Consider the following 26,750-nt stretch of genomic DNA (forward strand, 5'->3'; position numbering starts at 1 on the left):
AGCAGCCTGAGATTTCCTCCTTATGTCTTGCTGTTAGGAGCCAGGTGACTCTAAGCTGCAAAGTATTTTTTAAAACCCCATCATGCTGTTTCAAAGTCAGAGTTGGATCTGTTGACAGATAGTTTGACTCTGATGACTGACTGTTGGCACAGCAGTCACTGCCACACTATCATTCCAGAGGCTGGCAACCCCAGAAATAGTTTGGAAGCCATTCACACTGGCCTTTCTTGTGTCTTAAAAAAGGAAACTAAATTCCAACCCTGTTCCTCTGTGTGGTAACAGTGAGCTGAGCAGTTGGCTCAGAATCCTTCCCTTCATCTGTAGTAGCAGGTACAAGTAAAACATCAGACACAGGAGCTTTTGTGGCCACCTCTTTCTGGATAGTGTCTTGCTGCTTGTATGGTGGGAAGGAGAGGGAGGGAGAAGCCACCACAGAGCCAGTGCTTCTGGCCAGAAAGAGTTCTAGCCCATATCTGTCCTTATTATAGTTGAGGAAGCATTCTCCATTTAATGGAAAGATCTTCTGGGTTTTTCACCTTCTTGTCAAGGACTCAGTAGGAGTCCCTAGAGCCAGTTCAGGCTTAAAGAACTGATTGATTTAGAGAGTAAATAAAAATAGTAAATTACATTTATGAGGATATTGGTAATAACACAGGAGGTAATCTGACATGGGCCTTGAATCTATATATTTCTATGGAAAATAGCAAGTTACTTGTCTGTTCTTTATAGCAACTCAGAAGATGCCTATGAAGAGGACTTAGAGTAGAGTTAGAGGCTGCTGCAGTTGGCACTGTTGAATTAGAGAACCTGCTTCTGGAAAGGGAAAAAGAAAACCTTGTCTATGTGAAAATGGGGAACATTAACCCAGTGATTTTTCTTTTATTTAACGATTTTTTCCCTTGCACGCCTCCTTCTCCTGCCCCCTTGCTCCTTTCCTTGTAAAAGCAGAATTACCCAAACGGCCACAAAGCTCTGCAGAAGTTTGTAGGCATGGACTGGGCTGGGCATTTGGTACTTGTACTTGCAGGAGCCTGACTCAGGTAGACTCATAGTTAAAAGGTCATGCCTTGGGTCTAGAAGAAGATGCGGCTTTGGGGTACCTACCTCTCAATCTCGAGAGTATACAGCAGTCTCCCAGTTTACTTAGAAATAAGCTTCCTAACTTTGGGGTGTCTGCATGTGGTTGAAACAAACCCTGGCTAGTTCAGACTCTCCCCAGACCTCCCCGTCAATCAGTTGACGCTAGTTAACTGTTTTAGAGAGCCAGGCTTCTTTTTTTTTTCAACACCCTGAACGCCACTCTAATTGGATTTTTTTATGATTTCAGCGCCCTCAAGGACATTTGTCTCCAAGGGGAAGTTGAAATTTTCTATCTAAGAATGACCTCCTGGGCTTCCCTGGTGGCGCAGTGGTTGAGAGTCCGCCTGCCGTTGCAGGGGACACGGGTTCGTGCCCCGGTCCGGGAAGATCCCACATGCTGTGGAGCGGCTAGGCCCGTGAGCCGTGGCCGCTGAGCCTGTGCGTCCGGAGCCTGTGCTCCGCAACGGGAGAGGCCACAACAGTGAGAGGCCCGCGTACCGCAAAAAAAAAATGACCTCCTGGCAGTAATGTAAGGCAGGAAGAGAAGCGTGCCCAGTTTTTAGGTTCTCTCTCTGTCCATAGCATGTTCTACATATGAATGATGGCTAGGGTAAGTAAGGGTCTCCTAACCAGTGCTTCTAAATAGGAGTAAGTGGCAGGTAAGAATTTTTCAGCTTCTCCTAAATGTTCATCTCTCTTGGACTATCATGGGCAATGCTCGACCACCAGTGTTCGATCAGAAATAAAACCCCCCCACCTTCATCCTGGTGCAGAATGCAGATGTGGCACCGAGGCCAAGGAGCTTGGTCTAGCACTGGTTTCCGTATACGGCAATTACAGGAGGAAGGTTACCCCACCCCACAGCCCTCCTATGGTGCAGAATCATATTTAAACCTATTAAAATTATTGACTTGCTCCCAGCTGACTCTCTCCTGGATCTTAAGGGAAAAAGTGCTTTCCTTTGCCTTCTGAGAATTCTTGGCAGAAAGTCTACCAGGTTGCTTTCATCACCTTCTTAATCTCACTGAGCTGCGGTGGTCATTTGCATCACCACAGGTAAGAGTAGCATTTGCTTTGGCCTCCTTGTAATTTAAGCATCTGGAAGCTCTTGGCCTCAGAGTTTACCCTTTCTCAGTGCAGTCTGAGAGGAAGAACCAGAAGGCGAGTCCCAAATGGGACAGAAAATAAAATTGAATAATAAAAATTCAGTAAAAACCTAAAAGTGTGTTTGGGTTTTAATGTTGCCTTTATATTTTTTTAATTTCTGTGGAGTACTGGTTCTCTCTTTTTATCGCTTTTGTTTTTGCTTGGTTTTGATTTTCCTGAAATTGTGGTGCTTTCTGCCGATGGTGTGTGTGCGCCTTCCATTGCAGGGTTTGCAGCTGTTCTGCTCAACTTAAGGCCCAGGGATTTGGCTTCTGTCCAGTGTGTTTTGGAAACCATGGGACACCACTGCGCTAATGTTTACATGCATCTGCTTCTGTCTTAGTAGCTGCTATGCCTCCATTATCTGTACATAGAGACCCTTTTTGATGTTACGGATAAGGACCAGTGCTGAATGAAAGATAACCACTATCCTTTTGCCAGAGTTGGAAAATAATTAGAACGAATTTACTTGAGCAAACTTGAGGATTTGCTTTATTTATCACAAGTTTCTTTGACGATATGAACTCTACAATGTTACACTGATTAGGAGGTGCTTGGGCATTACATTTTTCAAGTGTCCCATGACGTCTCCGTCCTCTCCTGCTTCCTGCACAATGAACAAAGCTTAGTTCCAGTGAAGGGAGAGAGTTTTGTCTTCAAGAGTTAAGAGTCAGCACTATACTTTATAAAATGTTGTCAGGGAGCTGCTACAGACTTGTAGACAGGAAGTAGCCAGGTTCAGGGAAATGGGAAGTTAGTCAAGGATTTCTGAGAAAGAATTGGAAGAAAAGTAAAAGAGCAAATACCTCTGATTGTGGATTGGAAAAGATGGCTAGTTTAGACTTTACCTGAAAATGTTTGACCAAGAGTAGAAAAAGAACTAACCATGGGAAATGATTAAAGATAAATAACGACAAAAGACAATAAACAAACTTCAAAACTTTAATACAGTGATGGAATTCAAAGTGCTTTATGAACCTTCCAGTAACGGTATTGATATAGTGTGCCTTAAAAAATTTCTGCTCAATGTGTTATAATATTTGACTCAAATAGGTTATTTTTGTAGATACCAAACGAGTGATCCCAGGTTATCTAAGCCCAGGTAGAACCAGAAGATGAAGTATATAACTTGCCCTAGGGTGGAAGGTGTATGGGGATGTTTTTGGGTTGGAGGAGGAGGGATAAAGAATTCGGTCAGATGTGTTTTCTAGGCCCAGCTTTGTCACTAATGATAATTATGGCCTTTCACAAGTCATTGTACCTTTCTAGCTCTTAAAGAGTGGGATTCATTGAACTCTTAAGGGCCTTTCAGCTCTAAAATTCTAGGAGCCCATCATACCAACATGTACCACATTCTAGTTATGATTATCTTAGAATGGAAAGTGTTTTAAAGTGCAATTCTGAAAAAATTTTGTCTTTGGAGTAAAATATGGGCTGGAGAGAAGAACTTATGGTTCCTTAACAGTTTTCTCTCGGCAAAATTTGGAAAATGCAATAGACTTTCAATAGGAAATTTGCTTTTAGGATCTACATTGTCTTTTTCTGCATAATTAATGGCCAGGCTGTTTTGCCATAGATTTATCAGATTTAAATGTGGGAAAAGCCATATATGCCTAATTATAACTATTACTGTTTCAAGGCAGGAAGTTTATTAGTTATCTAAATGATATTGCCTATTGTCTTTGTCTTCAGAGCTGCAAAGTGGAGCCTGATTTTCTAATTGAAGCCGAATTGGTTGGTGGTTCTTATCTCATAAAATGGTGGTATTCAAAAGCGTACTGTTGCCAGTGCAAGCATCCATAATACTCCCATTCTTTTCACGTCTAGGCCAACTGGTCTTCAGGCTGTTGTCTGCGCTAGTGGTCATTTGCTTATAATCATTGTTTTTCCTTTCTTGACTTCCTCCAAAGTGGCAAAGTGAAATTCCTCATGTGGTCCTGTCTGCCCTCCCTCTTCTAGTCTCCCCAACCTACCCCATCCAACTCTCAGGCCAGGGCTGCAGAGCATGGAACTGTGGCTCCCTATCATTGTGCACTCTTATTACAGAGCCAAGGATTGTCACCAGTGAAGAAGTCATTATTCGAGAAAGCCCTGCGCCCCCTGTCACCCTGCAGTGTAACCTCACCTCCAACTCTCACACCCTTACATACAGCTACTGGACAAAGAATGGGGTAGAACTGACTGCCACTCGTAAGAATGCCAGCAACATGGAATACAGGTGAGAGGGGCTAGCAACTCCTGGGAAGATGGGAGGGAACATGGTTGAGTTTACTTGACATTCATAATCTGTAATTATGCTATGTGGGAGAGACATGGTCCTCCCCTGGAGACTCTAATCCAGTATATCTGGGGTGAGGCCCAGGAATCTAGAAAGGATTTCTAATGAGTGGCCAGGTTTGAGAGCCGTAGAAGATCCCTTCACTATGATGATAGAGCAACTGAGGGCATCGGGAGTGATTTGCTTAGGGTAACAATGCTAGTCAATAAAAAAGCCACAATTAGAATGCAGGTCTCTTGACTAAATCCAGTGGTTTGAGGAATCAGATTGAAATCTGATCTAGGACTCTTAGAGCAATATCACCCTAAGTGATATTTCCACTGAGTAGATTTCCTAGTGAATTACCTTTTAGGAGTGTTTATTATGACCATAACCTGATCAGGACCAGTGGATACAGAGCTCATTACTGATCTGGAAAAGGATGGTGGCCTGGAAATACCCTTTAATGAAAGGGGGATATTTGCTGGCAGAAGTTACCCAGCACCTGAAGATTTGGTACTTTTTTGGAATATCTAGAACACCTGGTACCTCACCTTTCAGAATAGTTTGTTCCTAGTTGAAAAGGGTCAGCTAATCCTATTTGGCAGGATGATGCAGTGCAAAGAAAGAGTGCACTGAAGTGAGACCAGGAAAACCTGTGTACCTAGTAGTAGCAAGGACATCCTGCAGTATTTTGCAGAATTGAAATCATTTCATACCCCTTATTTAATTGACCCACATTAATTTGTGGATCCTCCTTTTTTTTGGATAAGAAAACTGAGACTCAAAGAGTAATAATGCTTGACTGCTTTCAAGGCCACATACTGTACCTGATAAGTTGCAGAACCAAGGCTAGGTTCCAGGTCTTCTGACTTTCTAGAATCTAGGTCATTGTTTTTTTTCCGTTTTTTATTGTTTGTTTGTTTGTTCTTCTGCTGTATTATACCATTTCGTGGCAAGGTAGTTAATCTCTCTCCACTGTAGTTTCTTTTGATATAAAATTGGAAATATAGCCTCAGCTATATCCTCATAGTTTGGAAAAGGTTAATCAAATAGAGATGCTGAGTGGAATAAAAGGCATCTATTCTTGGTCTGTCTATTAGTTTTACAAGTTTGTTTTTTTAAAATACCTCTTTCAAGTTACCACACGTCCAATCTTGTTTCTCTTGGGTCTTTACTATGTTACCCCCCAAAGCTTTGAACTGTAACTTTATGTAAAGTTTGAACCTAACTTTATAGAACGACTTTTTTTTTTTAAATTGGAGTATAATTGCTTTACATTGTTGTGTTAGTTTCTGCTGTACAATGAAGTGAGTCAGTTATATGTATACATATATCCCCTCCCATCTTGGACCTCCTCCTCCCACCCCCCAGTTCCTACCCATCTAGGTCATCACAGAGCACTGAGCTGAGCTCCCTGTGCTATACCACAGGTTCCCACTAGCTATCTATTTTAGACATGGTAGTGTATTTTTCCTCAGCCTATTTGAAGCTCTCCGGGGGGTGTTCTGCATTGTCAGAGTTTTTCAGGGAATCTGTAGAGTAACAACTCACATTTTGTAGAGTAACAACTGATAAGTCCCTTGGGCCACCTAATAAGTTGGCCATGGAGCCAGTGTCACACCCTGCTTCTGCTTAGCCTGTAGGGGACATATTTGATTTGCTTTAGTTACTTCCCAATAGCTAGTCAAAGGAAATGTTGTGGGGAGATTTTGAGCCCATAGGCATGGCCCCAAGTTTGGGAGTCATCTCTCAAGGAACTTACTGTAGTCAAGTCTAAGCCCTAAAGATATTGCTGCTGCTGCTGCTGCTCCTCCTAACTCTGGAACATTGCTAAGAGCAGCTAACTGGTGTCTGTTTCCCTATTGGGAGCATATTGATATAAGAATAGGCATTTGGTTCAAATTGAGAAGACTGTTGACAGCTCCTCTTAGAATCTTATGCTGCCGTGGGTATGCTGAGACAGTCCTGTGGGTGGGCTATGTCTCTCCTCATCCATACTCTCTTCAAGTCTTTTTTGGGATGAACAGTAAGATGAGTAAGTGCATTTGGCCAGTGTTTGAGGTCAGGCGTTTTTCTCATACATTAGTGCAGTGGAGATTTGACCATTGCAAGTATTATATTTTAACCATTGAGCAAAAGAGTAGGAGCGGGGGCTTTCCTGGTGGCGCAGTGGTTGAGAATCCGCCTGCCGATGCAGGGGACACGGGTTTGTGCGCCGGTCCGGGAAGATCCCATGTGGAGCGGAGCGGCTGGGCCCGTGAGCCCTGGTCACTGAGCCTGCGCGTCCGGAGCCTGTGCTCTGCAACGGGAGAGGCCCCAACAGTGAGAGGCCCGCGTACCGCAAAAAAAAAAAAAAAAAAAAAAAAAAAAAGAGTAGGAGTGAAATAATGTTTATTTTCTCATCTGGAAGCTGATGTTTCTCTGTTTTCTGTAATTACACACCAGCCTTTCTGCACGTTTGGGGGGATGTGTCTAGGCCAGCATGAACTGAGCTGATATGAAGCTGACCTTCAGGGCCAAGAAAGCTTGTGTAGGATCACCCTATAGGATTCAGAGGAAGTACTGTTCTCTTCATACATACTTCTTGCAGTCCTTTCACTCTGCTTAACTTGGTCTAAGTTTGTGTTCATTCATGTGTTTATTCATTTTTCTACTGTATTCCAGGCACCAGGGTATGTGCTGGGTATAGAATTGTGTACCAAATAAACAGTGCCTATCTACATAGAACTTGGTCTGTAGGGAAAAACAGACATTCATCAAACAATCACATAAATAAATAATTACATATTGTGATAAGGGTCGTGAAGAATTACAGTGTAGTATGAGAGAGAATGTCAGGGAGAGGGATGTCACTTAGATTGGGGGGTGGAAGTGACATGTAAGCCAAGACCAATGGAAAAGGACTTAAGAGGCTAAGAGTGATGGGACGAGCATTCTATATAAAGGAGCATCTTGTGTCAGGGTTTTGAGGTAGGAACAAGTTCAGCACATTGAAAAACTGAAAAGAGACCTGTAGGGCTAGAAAGTGGCTGAGATGACACTAGGGAGGGGCCAGATCATGCAGGGCCCTTGAGTTCTAGCTGCACCTAAAAGTCTTGAGAACTGAGCTGCATCTCTGTGGCTGATGCTCTGATGGCAGATTTTTTCCCCCAATATTCCTATGTCCTGTTAGTAGACTTATTGAAAGGCATGCTACTAAAATGCAGGGTAGGAAGAACACTACTACTAAAAGTCTTCAGGAAAGCGCAGAAAAAGATTTGCTTTTTTTCTGCTCTTATTTATTTGACTGGAACCACCAGGTGAGCAAGAACTTTTTGGTGATGGCTCCATCTTCTGTATCTAAGTGTAGATTATAGTAGTTTGTACAGCCCTCTCTTTTGATTACTTGCTTTGTAGTTTATTTCTCCCAATAGACTGGAGCATCTTAATGTTAGGGACCTGTATTCCTGACACCCAGTAAGAAGTAAATTATTAATACACAGAGGGAGGTTTTTGCTTTCAGTTAGGAGGAGGTGAGTTGCATGTCAGGGCACGACTTGGAGAGCAGGGTCCCTGGTTGCCCCTTTGATTCTCCTTTTGTTGTGTATTTTGACTGTTCCCAGCTTCCTTACTTGATTTTTCTTCTCATCTCTGCAGGATCAATAAACCGAGAGCTGAGGATTCAGGCGAATACCACTGTGTATATCACTTTCTCAGTGCTCCTAAAGCAAATGCCACCATTGAAGTAAAAGGTACAAACCAACAGAGGCTGCGGTGTGAGCCTCTCACTCTGCTTCTGAGACACTGACTTGGTCTGGGCTTCCAGTCTTTGAGCTTTTCTTGTTTTCATAATGGGAGGCAATATAATATTATGGATAGGACTGAAGGGTCAGGAGCTCAACTGCCCGGGTTTAAATCCAAATCCCATCATTCACTGTGTGACCGTGGCGAGTATTAACTTCTCTGTGCTTCTGTTGCCTCATTTGTAAAACCTAACACGTGGCACATGGGTAGGTTAGAGGAATTAAATAAGTTAATATAGTAGGTTGAACCATATGAAATTTCTGTTTTTGTAGTTCAAAAAATGTTTCAATTTTGGTAGCTTCATAATGGTTCATCCTTAGGTAAAGCTCTTAGAATAGAGCCTTTGAAGTAGTATTATGTAGGTATCTCCAATGGGCCAGGATTTGGCAAAGTACAGTGTGCAGGGTGAATATAAACTCTTTGTAAGGTAATTCATTAGAATTGTAATAAAAACTCTGGGTGCCCGGCATCTTAAAGATGAGATTGTAGCTGAAGGTTGCAAGAAAGGCCAATAGAACTGTAAGAGTCAGAGCTGACTAACATTTAACCCAGCTTTCCTGTGTTATTTCAAAGAAGCAGTTGAGACCCAGAAAAGTGAAACCACTAGCTCTCTGTCACACAGTGAGTTTGTGGCAGAGCTAGCATAGAACCCAGGTCTTGACTCCCATCCCTATGTTTTTCCATTTTATAAAATGGCCATGGGGAGGCAGGGCTACTGTTTGAGGTCAGACTGAAGAGGTGAGGATCTTTTTTAGTCCTTTTCATTTTGCTTAGGAAGGACAGACTTGTTCTCTAAATCTATAGGGTGATCCCTAGAAGGTAGAAGGATAAATTTAGGAAATGGGAATGGCATATATAGCAGGTATTCAGATTTTCCTTAAAATATTTGGAAGACTAAAAATTCAGACTCAAGAAAATCTTAGACACAGTCAAAGTTTCTATTATATGTTGTTACTAAAGGAAAGTAGTGTCTTGGTGACACTTGCCCTAACTTGTGTCCTTGTTGACATAAGGACGGCCAGTGCCTCCTCTAGTGGCCAGATTCGATTCTAAATACCTGAAGGGGTGGAGTCACAGTGGCATGGTTACAGTCCACACAGGCCAGAGAACCTAGGATTTGATTAACTCCGTGGCTTTTCTTGTAGAGATCTGGGTTTATCACTGTTTTTGAAGAGTGCCATATTTATTCAACATGAGGATGAAAGTGTGATAAAGCGTTTTCTCTTAAGCCAGCCAAGGGCCCTGGATGAGCTGAGCTACGTGGGGAGACGTTTCACTCCTTCATATGAGATCTGAGGCCCTGCAACATTCCAGGCTAAGCTTTTGGCACAAAGTTCAAGTGCAGAGGGAATGGGATGGGTGAGGGAGGGAGAGTGTCTAGTGTCTAGTTAATCGAGGTCTCCAAGCCTAAAGGATAATTACATATAATTCGAAGTCTTGACTAACTCTAATCATATTGATCAAGCGTTAATGATTTCTAAGCAGCACTTTCAGGAGTAGAAAGAGAGTTATTTTTCCATTGGTTTGTCTGCTCAAGAAGGTGAAGTTCCGATGGCCCCAAAGGCATCTTTCCTCACATTCTCTTTAGCAAATAAGAAGTGGTCTGGAGGCTGCAGTCAGGAGTGTCTTCCGAGGAAGATACAACAGGCACAGTATCTCACCATAGTGAAGGCATGTACTGTGCTCTGTTGCATTTGTACTGTACAATAACCCTGTGCGGTGGATTGGACAGGTGGTATTAATATCCTCATTTTAAAGAAGTAGACCTTAAGAGAATTCTGTTTTATATAATCCTAAAACATATTCTGTGACTAGCTTGGGCAGATAGGTTAGTCTGTCAAGAAAATTCATATGGAATTCTAGTCTTTCTTCCTTCTCTCCCCTGACACCTGGATAGAGAACAGCTGAAAACTTAATGTCTTTTAGGTTAGAGATAGTTTGGTCTGGTAAAGACTGAACACTTGGCTTTTCTAGTGTAAGTTTAGGAGGGTTTGCCGTAGGCCCAGGATCACATTCTAAGCTAGCTCCCGATTATGGTTGGGGTAGAAAACTGCCTTGAATTTACAGCGGTATATGTGTTGTTCCCACAGCATTTCATGTAAACTCTTGTTTCCTCAGTTCCTCTAGGGTGGGGTAAGAGACAGTTATCTTTTTATAGCTATGATGATTTAAAAACTCTGCTGAGTAATAGAGAGGCAAGAGGTGGTTGTACTCAAGAACAGAGAAATTCAGGGGATTCAGGAACATAAGTGATCTCTGCCAGAAGGAGTCTCTGAGAGTCTCCATTTGTGGTTTTAACTAAATCGACATTTCAAGGCAATATAATTCAGACCATACATACATATTTCTTTAGCACTTATTCTACACTCAGCCCTCTTCTTCCCCATCTGGCTTTCCCTGCAGTTGAAAACTTCCCTGGGGTGTTGTTTGGGCTCAGCACTGTGGGGAGTGAAGGACTTAGACTAGCCAGAGACTGGGCATTATATGTCAAATGACTAAATCTTGAGTTACTTGTTATGTACAAAAGAAAAGAAGGCTGAAGGAATCAGAGGGAGGGACACATATCTGGGAACAGACCTGAGGTGGCAGTGCTTTTCCACCTTAGCCTGTAGATCCCCGTCAAGAAAGGAATTTTGAGGGTGGTCGTATATACATGTGGTAGGGAAGGCCTTGCACCTGAAGTAAGGTTGGTTTGTTTTTTCTTTCTCTTTTTTTAAAGGACAAGAATGAGGCACAGTATAAACAGGAAGATACTATTACTGTTGAGGATTACATTTCTTAGGTATTTGGCAGGTGACCTGAGCAGATGCTGGGGGAGGAAGATGGAGCAGGGCTGGCCAGGGGGAGAGGAAACAGCAATGACTAGACCTTGTGGGACCTCGGTCCTATAACCAGCCTCTCCAGGGATCTGCTTAGATAACTCTGGGGAGGCTTCTCTTTCCTTTTTGACTCCTCAGAGGTTGTGTCTTCTGGAGACTCCACACCTTACCATACAGCATTTGTGAAAGAATAGGTGTTGAATTTTCTATCCCTGTAATTATTCAACTTTTCTAGCCCTTAGTCCCTCCCTCTTCGTCTTCCTTTTCTAAAATTAAAAAATGTGCTCACAAAAACAAGTTAAAGTTTTCTATGTAATGGACAAATTTGAAAAGAAAATACCTCTCATGACTCCCAGACCCTATCCTCACCCTTCAATCATTTTGGTGACTCCAGTAAACAAGGAGTTTGAGTTTTATTGCTGTTTTTAGAAAAGGATTTTGGTGGTCAGCAAGTCCTCTGCGACAGACATGACATTGCCGCTTGTGAAAGGTACATCCCAGCCCCAGGAAGGTTTGGGTCTGGTGTTTTATTAGGGCCATCATTATGTCTCCCTGCTCATTGGGCATTTCAATTGAATTTCAGTCTTTTGGTGGCTATGAGAGCCAAGATTGATCTTGTTTTTCTTCTCCCTACTTATTAGCTTTCTTGCTATTTGAATATTATGACTAAATGTTAGGATTTCTAGAAGTGACCTTGCCCTGCATCCCTGTTTCCTACTCTGTTGCATGGCCTTACAACTGATATATCAAAGTTCAGACTGGCTGAGGCGGACTGTATAGTGATGGTGACAGATATCATTATTAGGAGTAATAATACACCTCTCACGTTTGTACAGCACTTTCAGCATGCAGAGTGTTTTTGTGCTCATTTATTCGTTTGACGGGCAGCTAGTTTGACAGGTGGAGATGCTTAGAGGTTGTGACATAGTTTAAATTCGAGCTGATGTCAAAGCTGGTTCTGTCTCAGAATTGCCCTGACTTGAAAAGTCTCTGAAAGCATAACAGTAATATCTTGAAGCTGCTTGAACATTTTGAACATGAACCATAGCCCAAATAACCATACCTGTTCCTTCTTTTCCTCTCTTCAGGGTGCTACTCTGACCTACCTTAATAAGAATAAGAACAGCTAACGTTACTGTGTGCTTATTACTATGTGCCAGGCACATTACTTGTCCCTTTCCTCTCCTGTAGTCTTCACAACTCTGAGGTAAATGCCATTATTATCTCCACTTTCCAGGTGAGAAAATTGAGGCTCCAAGGGAATTGAATGATTTGCTCAGTGTGACATAGTCAACCAGTGGGGCCAGAGCTCTCACCCAAGCACCCTAGTACCAGAGCCCATGTTCCTAAGCACTAAGCCACACCGCTGTGTTCAGCATATAACAGTGTAAAGGTCTTGGACTGACAGAAGAAATGGGTTCTAATCCTGGCCCTGCCATTATAAACTTGCTGTGGCCCTGACCAGTCACTTTCCTTCGTTGGGCCTCAGATTCCCCAAGTGTATGATGAAGTAAGATGAGATAGATGATCTTGAAGGTTTTGTAAGGCTCTAAAGGTCTGTGGTTCCCTTATGTGAACACAGATGAGAAGTTGGGTTAGTGAAGGAAACGATTTCTAAGCTTCTTTTCCTAGTAATAGTGACTGTCAGGTTCTTAACTTTGAGACTGTCACCTCAGTGCCCCCCACACCTCCACGTGTTCATCTCCCTGTCTTATGAGACACTCCCTGTAGTCCCCTGATCTCAAACACTGATGCTAGGAAAAGTGTTAGAGCAGTGGTTCTCAAACTTGATTTAAGGTATATGAAATGTGGCCTAGGCATCAGGCTTATTAAAAGCACTCCAGATGATTATAGTGTACAGCCAAGGTTAGAATCATTCTTAGTGGAGACTTCAGTGCCTCCTACTCAGTGGTTTCACCTGCAGGAGAGGGAAAAGCCTCTTCCGCAGCAGGCAGCACAAGTCCCAGACTGCTCTAGTCTTTACAACCACTGATTAATCTATTCTGTATAATTATTGAGCCAAAAAGCCAACATCTTCCTTTTTCTAAAAAATATTTATTTATTTATTTGGTTGTGGCACGTGGGCTCCTTAGTTGTGGCAAGAGAACTCTTTGTTACAGCCAGCATGCATATGGAATCTAGTTCCCCGACCAGGGATGGAACCCAGGCCCCCTGCATTGGGAGCACAGAGTCTTAACCACTGCACCACCAGGGAAGTCCCCCAACGTCTTTCTTGCTTCCATCTCAGCCAGTCTCATATTGTTTCTTGGGCTTGGCCCTTGGCTAGCAGTAAATCTTAACTCTCCCTCTGCCTTCAGCCAAGCCTCTATTTTTGCCTATAGAAAATATGAGGTGTCTCTGGGATTTGATAGGTTGCATGAAGGAAGCAAAGAGACCATCTCTACATTATCAGTGTGTTGTATGGTGAGACGTTGTGCAATATCTTTAAGGATGGAGTTTCTTTGAAAATGAGTTGCAAGATTATGAATTTGCTTTGAAAAGTGAGCACTAAATAAGCAGTCCAGGTAAGAGGCCCCATACCTTGATCCTGTCTCAGCTCTGTTGTGTTAACTTTATTTAACATCATCTTCAGCTGAACATGCCTCCGTTGCCTAAGCTGGCACTTTCTACAGCCACCAGCCTGGCAGAGAAGCTGGATGCTTCTCTCTAAATGCCTGCAAGTTAGGCAGCAGAGGGTACTGAGGAACATGCCTTTGTCCTCAGCCAAAGGCCTAGATAATGACATTGGGTCAGGTGTTGGTGGGTAACTTAAGACTGTTTTGGAACCCCGGTGTTGCCATTTATTAGGATACTGGAAGGGTCCATCCATTAACTCATGGGATTAGAGTATGTAGCTAACAAGGCCAGATCATGAGTTAATTCCCAAATGGGTGTGTGATCTCTTCTAAGGATCTCTGTTACTTCTTTGCGACCCAGTCTGTGCCTCCCTGAGAAGGTAAAGGGAATTAAGCAGTATTTGCTCTGTCCGACTCCTCAGACCTACCTGCAGACCAACAGGACCTAGTTAAGTAGGTCCTTATTAAGTGGCAAGCCCACATAAGGTGAGGCACCATAATCAGTATAAATAGGCCTTTAATCAGTATAATTTGTCAGTATCTGACCTGAGTAAACCTTATTAGAGCCACAAACAAAAGTCCTGTTTATATTAGCAAATAGGGAGAAAACACATAATAATCAGCATCTTTTTGATTTCTTAGAACTCATAATGCTTGTCTTAGCCTAACCTTTCCTTTCCCTAACTAATAATGCAATTTAAATGTTTATTTTTGACCCTGGGCTCCAATCTTTTGCTAGATTGATACAGAGATGTAAATTAATCCTCGTAAGACCTCTATGAAGTGTGGGTATTTTATTCCCATTTTACAAAAGTAAATATTGAAACCCAAAGGATTTTAAATGACCCACCTTAGGTTACTCAGTGAGTAATAGAGTCTCAGTAGAGCCAAATTTCTCTAACTTAAGTCTAAAACTCTTTACATTATAGTATATGAAGTAGCTGAACTCTGACAGATAGATCAGTCCCACCTTAGGTCTAGAGCGTTCTAGTACATCTACAAGCAAAGATAACATTTGGGCAGTTTGCTGTGCAGTTACCAGTAATGCATATTGTATATTTTTATTGTTTATGGACTCTGTTTTAGTTTGGTTATTTCCCCTTCTATATGGTAAAGTTCAAAAAACATGGCCTCTGGAGTCAGATAGCCCTGAATTTGGATGCTGGCTATACCAGAATTTACTAGTGGCATAATTTTAGATGTTAAATAACTTTACCAAACTTTACCAAACTTGAGTTTTCTTATTTATAAAAATTGGGTAATGTCTGCCTCATTGGGTGGTTATATTTGTTACCTGTTGCTGCACAATAAATTGCCTTAAAACAGCAAATACTTATTACCTCATAGTGTCTGTGGGTCAGGAATTGGGGAGCAGATCAGTGGGGTGGTTCTGGCTCAGGGTCTCTCCAGTTGGCTGGGGCTAGATGGCTGCCTCGGGCTGTGGCGGAAGGCCTTAATTCCTCACTACGTGGGCTTCTTCATAGGCTGTTTGAGTGTCTTCCTAGCATGGCAGCTCCCCTCTCCCAGAGCGTGTGTTCCGAGAGAGAGAGTGAGAGCGAGAGAGAGAGCGAGAGGGAAGGAGGGCAAGGGAAGCCATTTTGTATTTTGTGAACTATTTGCACACCTTTATTTTTACATATAGATATATTTTGTCTATATATTGATTCATGTTCTATATATGAAAAATATATAAAATACATATTTTATAAATATATAAAATGTATGCTATATTTTATTCTTTAGAATCAAGTCACTAAGTCCAGCCCACACTCAAGAGGAGGGAAATTAGGCTCTACCTCTTAAAGGGAAGAATATCAAAGAATTTGTGTACTATTTAAGAGGTGGACTCTGAGCCCTAAGGGGCCCCCCTCTCTGACCACTGCTGACATGTGCTCTGAGAGCCTAGTTACCTTTCTTGCTGTGGGTCTGCTGTGTTGCTCAGCTGGTGGGGCAGGAACAGGCTTTCTGATTGAGCAGCAACCATAAAGGACAGAGAGAAGTAAAAAACTTCATTGACCCAGAGGCTAAAGTGATGGTTGTTATAATCATTCCTTATCAGGTTAGAGTGATGTGACTTGGGTTAATCTTCTGTCTTCCTGGTACACTAGTGATACTTCCACCAGTTCAAGGGTGAATAATCAGGGCATTATTCTTTTGAGGACATCATTCCCAAGCTTCACTCAGTATTCTTTGCTGAGTTGAGGAGAAAGCAGCAGTAGAGTAATAACCATTGAAAACTCTTAACAGGCTTCACTATGTAAACATAGCCAATAAATTGCGGAGTGGGGATGCACACTAAGTTCCTGTATAGTCTCTGCACACAGTAGCCTTTAAGGCGCCTTCCTATCTGTAAATAGAAGCCTCTATAGAATCTGGAAGTAGATGAATGAAAGGAGGACTTGGTGTTCTCCTGAGCACCAAGGCAGGAGTGAAGGCCATCCCCACCTGTCTCCCCAGGTCTTGGCCTTCAAGAATAGTAGCTTTTTAGAGACTGTGGAGCCATAAACCAACTCAGCTTTTAGCCTTCTAGGTGGTTCTTATGTGTAATCTTAGGGATGAGTCTCCAAGGCAAAAGCTGATGTTAGTGAATTCACAGTATATTGGAATTAGTCAAATAACTGGGCCAGAGTAAATAGAGTGAGTATTCTCTGTGGGGCAAAGGAGAATGAAAGTGGAAAAATACATCACTTGTAAGCTGATTTCTGAAAGTTACGTCTCTACCATTTCCCTGAGCACCAGACTTGATATTCAGCTGCCTACTTAACAACTTCACTTGGATGTTAAATAAGTCTTAACATGTCCTAAACTTTGAACTCCTGGTTTTTTACTACCATGATTGCTCCATCCCTAAACAAAACAAAATAAAAACAAGCAAACGAAAAAAAATGCTAATTCTTCTCAGTCTTCCTCATCTCAGAAACTGTCAACTCCATTCTTGCAGTTACTCAGGCCAGAAACCTTGGGATCATCTTTGACTTCTTTTTCTCTTACTTTCCACATTCAGTCCATTAACAAATATATTAACTTAACCTATAAAATATATCCAGAATCTCCTCACTTCTTCTGCTACTGCCTTCATCCATACCACCCTCTCCCCCTTGCCTGGATTGCTTCCACTATCGTCTCTACAATTTTTGTCCACATAGTAGCCAGAGGGAGCCTGTTAAAGCATACAGATAATTTCATACCTGCACTTAGTATTCACCAGTGGCTTCCCAGCTGACTTAGAGTAAATGCCAAAGTAATTTCATTGTCCTACGAAGTCCTATCCAATCTGGGCTCCATTCTCTGATTTGGTCTCCTACCATCGTCCCCCTGTGTTTCAGCCAGATTCCTCCATGCTGTCCTTGTACATAACAAGCACGCTTCTGCCTCAGAGCTTTTGCCTTTCCCTCTACCTGGAGTGTTCTTCCCGCAGATATATGTAGCCTATGCCCTTACTTTCTTCATGACTGTGCTAAAATTCACCTCATCAGAATGGCCTTCCCCTACCACTCTGATGTATTTGGCATGTAATGAGTGCTCAACAGATGTTTGTCCAATGAATGAAACACAACTAGAGGCAAAATGTAGCTCTTCTGCTTGTTGTATCTCCCTACTCCCCCATGATGGTGTTTAAGTATGGCTGTGGAGTGTGTTCCTTCCTTGGAGTGCTTAAGATGGGCCTTAATATTTACTGATTGAAGGAAGCTCTGAGGAAGGTGACCAGGTTGAACAGTGACTGACTGGCTGTGGGAGAAATTTGGTGTGATGGGAATTTGAGCCAGCCTGACTCATTCCCTTCTGTAGTGAGGAACTGTGCCTGGAAAAACAGATATTTCCTTTATAATGTCCTATCTAGAAAACACCTCATGCTGAGTAGTACTGCAGGCCTTAGTTTGGCAGGTTGTGGAAATGGCTTGGGGCCTTGCTCATTCTTTTCCTATCCAGGTGCCTCAGGAGGTGGTCTGGGAAGCACAGTCTGGGAGTAGCAGGATGTTGGATTATTTTTAAGCCAAGAAAAGCCAAGCCAGTCAGAAGGGAAACATGGGGTCAGCCCATGATATAATACAATTGTACAGGCTTTTACAGTCTCAAAATGAATATTTTGATATCTATCTATGCAAGACACTGGATATAGGCAGCGGCTAGAAATAACTCCATTTGATAATGGGGTATAGAGTTCAAGCACAGAATAATTAAATAACCAGCAAAACTGGAATTTGGACCAGGCCTATTGATTCTCCTTCCCATCTTCGCCAGCAAAGTGACGTCTGGCCTACTTTGAGTTTTATTGCTTTTGGAGTTTTATTGCTTTTGGATTAGTATAACTGATGCAGTAAGGTGGAAAATACAGTTAAGATCAAAGAAGGCCAAATTCAAAGAATTAGCCCCTATCTCAGGCTAATTGGATCCTTGAAACTTATCCAATATTTAAACCACAGGTGCTGTTTATTTCTTTCTAAGTTATCCCTAAAAGCAGAGAAAATCAGCAGCTTCTGGCATGTCTAGAAATTCCCCTAAGATTGGGTTCATTGAGATGACTGCAAATCAGGTGTATAAATCAGATTCTTAAGCCGTTAATAAAATCTCTTGGGACGCTGGTTGAATTTCCTGTTCATTTCTTTCTTCGCTTGTGAAGACCAGTTTGCTTCATTCCCTCTTTTCTGGGAGAGGCTTGGCCATTGATACTCATCACCTAGCTTCTCCAAGCATTCATTGTTTTTATATACCTTGCAGTAGGACTTGATTTTAGGTGTTTGATCTCAGGGATCTCTCATTTCCTTAAGGGAATATATGGCATTTGATACAATACATAATTATTGCTAACGTAGGTGTATTAAGAAAAAACCATGACTGGCAGAGAAGGTAATAGCTTCTGTTTGCATTTTCTTTAAAGGATGGCTTAATTTATGCAGTTGCACCTGTGCTCTCTTCCAGTAGGTTGGAGAACCACCTGTATTATTAGTAGAACTTCGCATATAGTAATCCTGGTGTCTGCTTTGGTGGGTGGGAGGTTAGGGCAAGGGAGTGGTTCCATTGCTGTGTTCTGACCTGAAATGCATGTTATCAAAGCTGAATATGAGAGTGGGTCAAAGGAGAAGCAGGGCTCTGAGCCAATAGTTGGGGCCTTTTGTATCCTGTTCAGCTTATGCTCCCGTGGTAACTGTATTCAACACTCTTTCTCACAGCTGCTCCTGACATCACTGGCCATAAACGGAGTGAGAACAAGAATGAAGGGCAGGATGCCATGATGTACTGCAAGTCAGTTGGCTACCCCCACCCAGAGTGGATCTGGCGCAAGAAGGAGAACGGTATGCCCATGGTGAGTACGAGGCAGCCCTGGTTCTCTATACGTGGGTCTCTGTGGTTGCTGGAGTTTCTCCTGGGGAGTTCTAGACATCTGGACTAGTTTCTGCAACCTGCCATACTGGCTGCCGTGGCTTGGGTCACCCTTTCTAGAGTCTTGGTGGTTACATCATGAATCTGGAGGTCATTGGCAGTTTCTGACCAGCATGGAACCCCTGTACGTGATTTGTTAAAGCTGTCTGTCTGGTAAAGGATTTGGCTGTTTACCTTCAAGATAAGACACCAAGAAGAGCTAACCCCAATCTTAAAATTTTACTGTTATTCTAGTACATTTATCCCAAAGAAAATATTGCTCATAAAGTGGTCTTAATGTACTTTTCTTGTTTTTTTGGGAAGGCAAGGCAGTGAGAGCAATTAATAGTATATTCCTGAAACACATGAAATAGTGATTAGGAATTGAGACAATCTAAGGAGGCCCATGGGCAGCCTTAGACATTGGAAATCTGACAGTATCTGCTCCAGAAAAGGTCAAAGAAAACATCTTTTCCAATCTGTGGGATGATTCTTGATGGTATGGGAGAGTCAAACCTTTCGACTCTCACTTTCTGATTAATGCTTAACCGGTCTCCTATTCTATCAGAGGGACTGTCATACATTCTTCCCCAGGCTTTGTATGCCTAGCAGTCTACTTTTCAGGCATCCTCTTTGACTGCCAGTCTTCAGAATCAGAAGGGACCCTAGAGATCATTTAATCCAGCTTCTTTGGGAAGGTTATACATATTAACCAAGGTAAATTAGTGGCAAGACCACGGAAGTTTCTTGCATATGACGGTATTTTTGAAATACCCTTTGAAGGCTTGTGGACCAAAGGTCACACTCACTAATCACCTCAGGTCATAAGTGAAAAACATGGAATTAGTGAGTGAGTAGAGCAGGAGTTAGAGAAGTTGGCAGCTTTTCAAGTCCTAGGGTTGAAGCTTCACAGAATAACTAATTTTGAAGGCTGTGAGTTTCCCATTCCAGTCATACCCACACTCAAACACAGACATGATTTATGCTATAGCTAGACATCATTCTGGGGATTATCTTTGCCTTTCCTCTCTACTATTTCTGATTATCCTTTAGTTGCTGCATAAGAACTGACACATGAGTCAGATTTTTCCTCTGCTAGTAGCCCATGAGATCAGTGCTGCAAACCTGTCCCAGCTCCACCCAAACCCCTGGTCATACTCTCACCTCTGCCTTCCCACACCTGCCTGGAGCACTCCTGTCTTGCTTGAGCAGCTCTCCTCCCCCACAGCCTAGTTCAAATGTTAGCTTTTCTCCAACTTTCCCTGACTCTTTGCAGCAGTGTCCACTCCCTCGGTGCAATGTGGCTCTATACGTACCCTCTGTTGGGGCTTCTTACACGTCCCTTTAACCATCCCTTTGGGGGTCTGGTTCCCTCTTGAGGTCAATCTCCATGTTCATTTTTGTGTCATGCTTTTCCATTTCTATCTCACCTTCCCCTTAGGTAGGATATAAAACATGTAACATGCTAATGTAAATATCTGTTGACTGATTGAATAAACTTTCCTTTAACCCTGTAATTCTGAAAGGAAGTGGAAGTTACGAATTTCCCCCACTCTGACCAGGAGCAAGTTCTTAACATTGTTTCTAGAGGAAGTTTAGGGAGACTTTGCAGAATTCACCAAGCGTGAAGTAGATATGCTGACTCTGAAGGCATCAGATAGGCGTGATGTTACGAGATACATGCCTGACCATGGAGCTCACACCCCTTCTCCATCCTCTGCCTGGTTATGGTTTCTTACCTGGTGTTTGGAGCAGCATCTTCTAAATTGAGTTGGTCTTTTCTGGGTCTACAGGGTAGGACCTCCCTTCACTTCATACAAGTTGGAGAAGTCCAGAGGACCAACAGCAGGGAAGACTTTTACCCTGGCTCTGCTAGAAGATTGTTGACTGGTTGTTGAGATTGAAGGGCAGTCAGTGATCAAGTACTCAAAGTCCCTTGGACAAAGATGGTACTAGACACTGCTCCCTGATCCCGTCCAGTGTCTTGCTAAGGATGTTAGTGTTGCCCTGTATTGGGCACTAATTCACCTACTCTGATCTTTGTGTGTTATCACTTTATCTGCTTCTGAGCAGGAGATTGTCAATACCTCTGGCCGCTTCATCATCATCAATAGGGAGAATTACACTGAGCTGAGCATCACAAACCTGCAGATCACAGAAGATCCTGGCGAGTATGAATGTAATGCTACCAACTCCATTGGCTCTGCCTCCGTTGTCACCATCCTCAGGGTACGGAGCCACCTTGCCCCACTCTGGCCCTTCCTGGGAATTCTGGCGGAAATCATCATCCTTGTGGTGATCATTGTTGTGTATGAAAAGAGGAAGAGGCCAGATGAAGTTCCTGACGGTAAGAACATCCCTACAAAATAGCTGTGCTGTTGGGGCTGGTTTCCAAGCCGTGGGGTGGTTTCCAAGCACCCAAAGAGGACTATAAGAATGTTGGGATTCAGTCCCAAAAGGAGAGAAGGAAAAAGTCTTATACTGGTTCCTCACCCCCTACCCCTAAGATTAGCCACCTTGAGCTATAATTATTAGCTCTGTTCTCCATGTGGGTGTTCTCCAACCCCAGTCCCATCTGCCCTTCAGGCCCCTTGTGGGGAATGGGCAGTTGTCAGTCTCTTTGTTCAGCTCTGTCCTCCTTCAATACAGATCATCAGGCAGATTGAGCTTGAGGAGAATCCAAGTCAAGCCTAGAAGCCACCCCAAGATCGCAGGCCACCTGGCCTTTCAGGCAGATTTAAGGTATCTAATTGGTTGTCACATGGTTGCCTGGTATAGCCCCTGTAGGTAACTGCCCTAGTCCAGTCAGACTGTTATTGGGAAAAGCCATTGGAACAAGCCACTTTTTGGTTCCCTTGGTTGGTCCCTTCAGAAGGTTTTCAAGGTTTGTGGTGAAGCAGGCCCCTGCCATTTGGCTTTTTTTGTCTGTCTCACAGACAAGAATGGTGGAGAGCATCTGATGCATTACCATCCCCAGTTTAAGACAGATAGCTAAGTAGTAACACTTGGAGTCCCTGCCTGACGTGGCACCCTCAAGCTGGCCCAGCGTCCCAGAAGGGAGTGGATAATAGCAGCAGAACCAAAGCCAATTGTTAGGCATTGGAAAGAATAAGAATCTTAGATGGTTAGACATGCTTAGAGTCAGAAAAGGTCCTGGAAGTTATGTTTTTTGTTATGGATGTTCTATTTCTAACCCTGTGATTATAATGTGGGGGGGACTACTGATGGAGACTTGCACCAGTAGTACTTCAGATTCCTCACTAGCTCCCCAGCCCCATCCTCTTACCCTGTAATAGCATCAGCGAAAACAGATTAATTGGCCAGCCAACTATCACCACCACTTGCCTGTCACTGATTGGACTGGAAGGGTATGCACGTAAACTCAGTGCCTTGGGTGATGGGGAGGATGCCAACTCTAGTCTGACTGTTCTGGGCCTGTGCTTGTGCACTGTGGTGCTGTACCCTGCCCCAGAGAGCTGTCTGTGTCCCTGTGGCTGGCCAGGACCCAGTGCCAGCCATGTGTGTCAGCAGAGAATGCTAAGGGAGGTCTGGTGCTCCCTCAGGAAGAGTGCAGCCCTGGAGGCATGCCAGTGGCTCCAGAGTCTCTGGAAGGACATGTTTGAGAGCAGCAGCCACCTCCCCTTCTTTTCCTTCTCAGCAGCTCCTAAGTCTCTCTGCCTGCACTAGGTAGAGTGAGTATTGTAGTGAGGCTGGTGAAAAGGTTATTTGGTGACACTAGCGATGTATGTGGGGAGACTTGGTGGACTTCCATCCAAATGTACATTCACCAGTGAACTAGATGGAGGAATGGGATGGACGTCAGCTGGAAGCAGATGGGCCTTTGTAAATACATGGGCTTGTGCCCTGCAACATAAGAGTGTCCTGGGATTTTTACTTTCTTTCTCCTGGGTCCACAGAACTGCTATTCTATGAAGCAAAAGTGCTTTCTTAGGATTTTCATATATGCATAATGCTTTTCTCTCTAAATTTCTCTTTCTTGTTGCAAATTAGGACTTCCAAGGCTGAGTACCTATGTCTAGATCTGACAGTAGAGGGGGAGAGTTGCCTGTCAGTGTGTTTTCAGCGTTGGCTTATTAGGAGCAGTCATGCCTCACTCCTGAAAAGGGCTGAATGCTTTTGCTTTGCTAAATATCGCCTTTCTCAGCTTTCCCTTTGGAAAAATTGAGATGCAAAAAGTCAGTAGGAAAAGGTAAAAATGGGCTTCAAAACCTGACTCTTTACTTTAAGACAAGGCTGGCTGCCCCTCTCTTGGCAGAGTGACACATTGGCTTAGCCTGTCCCTGTTGGAGGTTCCTGTTGTCTTTGCAGGAAGCAGTTTCACTTACCAGGTTGCTATCCCAGCATATGTGGAAGAGACCGTCAGGTTAGATTTGAGGAATGGTTAGTATTGGTTCTATCTGACAAGTGCAGGCACCTGCCCAGGGAAAGCAGCTTTTTTTTTTTTTAAGAGCTCCATGGCTGTTGAACACAAATGGGGACGAGTTATACAAGACACCTGTGGCCAGCAAATCTGAACAGCTTCCTGGAGGGAAAATACTCTTTTAAGATAAATTATTATAGGCAGTGAATGAATCCTATGTAAAAGAGATGACTGCAGGGTAAGTGCAAAGTAAAACCTTCTTGCTCTAGTGTCTTAGAAGAATACTGTAATGCAAGCAGCTTTTACTTTGTTGTTATTATTGAATTGGGGCAAAAAATCTGGGATGCTGGAATTATTGCAATGTTTGCCTTCTCTCTGTTCCCCTCCTGACAGCCAGCACTGTCCAGGCTCCATTCTCTATCACATGCCCTTGCTTGAGCATTTCCATCCCATAGTTTTCTTCTTTGTCTTTCTGCCTCTTTTTCTCAGACTCCTCCCTAGTCCTGCCCTCCCCTTTTTTCTTCTCTCCTGGAAGTAATTTTTTTGAAAATTTGATTGTTCCTCCGTGAGTTTTCTTTATGCCGTGTCTTTTTCTTCTTTAGCCAGTTTCCCCTCAACTCCTGTGCAATTCACAAGAGCAAACTCACTTCATATGCTTTCCTCCCATATGCCCTTCTTCAAATTTACATATAGATATATGCATACGCTCCTTTTTGGAATGAATGAGCAGGTACCTTATACAGATTTGGGGTTTTAGGGGTGATGAATTTTTACCTGTCAGACAACCGTTCGTAATTCTGTGTTGACTTATACCATTGTGAAAATTGATTTTTTAAAAAAATAAGCCTGACATGCTTCTTCTCTGCCAAATGAATACACTATTATCAAGATATAGCAGTGATTTATTTCTGACTCACTGGACCTTTTTTTATATGAAAAAAGTTCATATAAAACTCATAGTATTCATATTTGGGCAGTCTGTGAGTTTTTGGTAACTCGGTGCTGTACTAGAAAAGCACTAAGGGAACAATACAAAAGTATAAAAACACAAATTTAAACTTATATAGTTTAGCCTGAGTATGTTTCACTAGAAGAGCAAATATTGCTTTAGATTTCTCACATAGAAAATACTTAGGGTTAAGGTTTAGCTGCTTCCAGGGGGTAAAAAAGGCCCATGACTTTTTGTCTACTGGAGTATACTCAGGATATTTTGTAAGTGAAACTTACATCTAAATCCCTTTCAGTCACTGTTACAGTGTCTTTGAGGACTGGTGCCCCAGTGGGTTGTCTTGTAGGTAGATTATCTGCATATCACCTTTAACCTTCAATGTTTTTAGTAACAGGTGAATTGTGGAGCCAAGTAAGGGCTTTGTTTTTTCAGTTTACTCACCTTCTGACTACATTCTCTGGAAATGTTAAATGATAATTCTCTAAAAAGACGAGATACAACTAGCATCCCTCTAGCCTTCCATCTACCTTACAGCTGGACATATGTTTGGAGCTCACCTTGTGTGTTGGTTCCCTGCTGACTGAACCCAGAGAGTGATTAGTGTGCCTCTCGGGAGTGAACCTGCTTAGTTGCTGGGGCCTTCAGTTCTGCTGCACATTTTACTGACCTCGATTGAAAACAGTAGGAGCTGATTTAAGAGAAGTGCTGGCATCAAAAAGAGTTTTCCATTATCACGTTAGGGAGATAATTTTATAAGCAAGTATAGGCACTCTTCCTTTAAGTTACTGGTATAAAAGACACTTGAGGTTTTGTGGGAACCATTTTTAGTGGCTGTGATGTATCCAAACTCTTTTTAACACTTTAGAATTAAGAGCTAGTCTAATGTTCCAAAATCAGTTAAATGGTCAAAACATTGGTAGCATATGAAGCTTTACAAGAGGACAGGAATGTTGGAAAAGGAATGTGACTTTTAAAAATGATATGTGAAACACATGTGTTGTCTCTTAACCAGGGGTCATCTGGGTCAGTAACAAGCTACCTTAGGAAGAAAATACAATAGGACTGAATAAGGAAGGAAATTGAAAATAATTGTTACTCTCTTTTGGGTTTAATGCTGCTCTGCTGAGATCAGGCAAAATTTAAGTGGGTTTGGAAACCATAAATCCTCATCCTCAGTGAGATGAAGGCAGTGAAAAAGGAGCTTTGACCAGACAGTCAACTTACTTTGACATTAAAGCCATCTTTTTGGAGGTGGTATTGTATCAGGTAATCTGTTATTTACTAGGCATTGCAGAGCACCCTTCCAGATTCTGAGGCGATGTAGGGGAATGAGGGCTCTAAGTGCATTCGGTTGGGAAGACAACATTCAGCTGAATGAATCAGTGTGTGCAACAGGTCCACCAGGAACTTCACTCATAAGATGGATTCCAGAAGCATCTTGTTTCCACTCTCCCCCAGCCCTCTTCCTCTCATCTAGTCAGTGGCTGTGAGTAATACCCAGCTGGAGAGAACAGTCATTGTTTAAGTGGCTGTCTTTTGCCCTGAGGGTTTGGGGGTATGTTGATATTTGTCGGTTACTATGACTTCTTTTTTTTCCCCCCTCAATTGCATCAAACCCTTAAAACATGGTGGTAAGTGAGCGATATGCATGCTTTTGGAGTTTGTTTAATCTCCGCTTCAGTCTATACGATGCACAGTTCATAATGTTAACACTTTTCTTCAAGTTTACTTCATTCACTTTCACAACTAATTTGGATTTCAGTTTGCTGTTTAATCCTCATTTACTTTCATTTTCTTACCTTTTATCTGTAGTTCTGTTCTTTCCCTCTCTCCTGATTTCCTTGTTAGAGGTCAAGTTGTTGTTTTTGTTTGACCTGTAAAGGGAGAGTGGTGCTGCAGATAGTGATTCAGTCCAGGAAAGTGGGAGACTTGAGGCTCTTTTCTTTGTTCCTTATAAATGTGGAAGTGGATTTGGGGAGAGAGATGAAGGGGCTCATGAGACGTAGGCACAAATGTGAACAGCAACTGCTCCCACTTGCAGGCATGGCAGCTACACCAGAGCCACTGTTGCTAAAACCCCTCATGCAGCCCTTTGCACGTTATCGCCTTGTTGGGCTGGAAAATGACGTTATTAGTCAGACACCAGGGCGTACATATATCCCAATTACTGAAGAAAGAAAAGCTCATGGTGTGAAGTGCTTGGGTTAGTGCTGAAGTGTCACGCTTTGAAAAGATTAGCTTGGCTATCGCGATTCCCTCTCCCCTTTTTTTCTCTTAAAATTGGGAGTAGATTGGTGATATTCTTGAATCAGCTACCTTGCTTTAGAATTTTGTGTTTTCGGGTGCACAGCCAGAGCACTAAAAATATTCTAAGTTTGCTCCTGTGTCCTTTCCT

General features: G+C 42.7%; 1 protein-coding gene across 2 annotated transcripts in view; it reads left to right on the plus strand.

The window, feature by feature from the left end:
* NPTN (neuroplastin) overlaps positions 1 to 26,750 on the plus strand; it is a 55,735-nt gene that overhangs the window by 24,930 nt on the left and 4,055 nt on the right. For both annotated transcript variants that reach the window (XM_079912263.1, XM_079912262.1), the window contains 4 exons: positions 4,273 to 4,444; positions 8,123 to 8,217; positions 18,836 to 18,969; positions 21,099 to 21,372. In XM_079912263.1, coding sequence (XP_079768389.1) covers positions 4,273 to 4,444; positions 8,123 to 8,217; positions 18,836 to 18,969; positions 21,099 to 21,372 — 675 coding nt within the window. The remainder of the gene's footprint in view (positions 1 to 4,272; positions 4,445 to 8,122; positions 8,218 to 18,835; positions 18,970 to 21,098; positions 21,373 to 26,750) is intronic.

The sequence above is a fragment of the Stenella coeruleoalba genome (assembly GCF_951394435.1).
Source record: "Stenella coeruleoalba genome assembly, chromosome: 2".
NCBI classification, from domain to species: domain Eukaryota; kingdom Metazoa; phylum Chordata; class Mammalia; order Artiodactyla; family Delphinidae; genus Stenella; species Stenella coeruleoalba.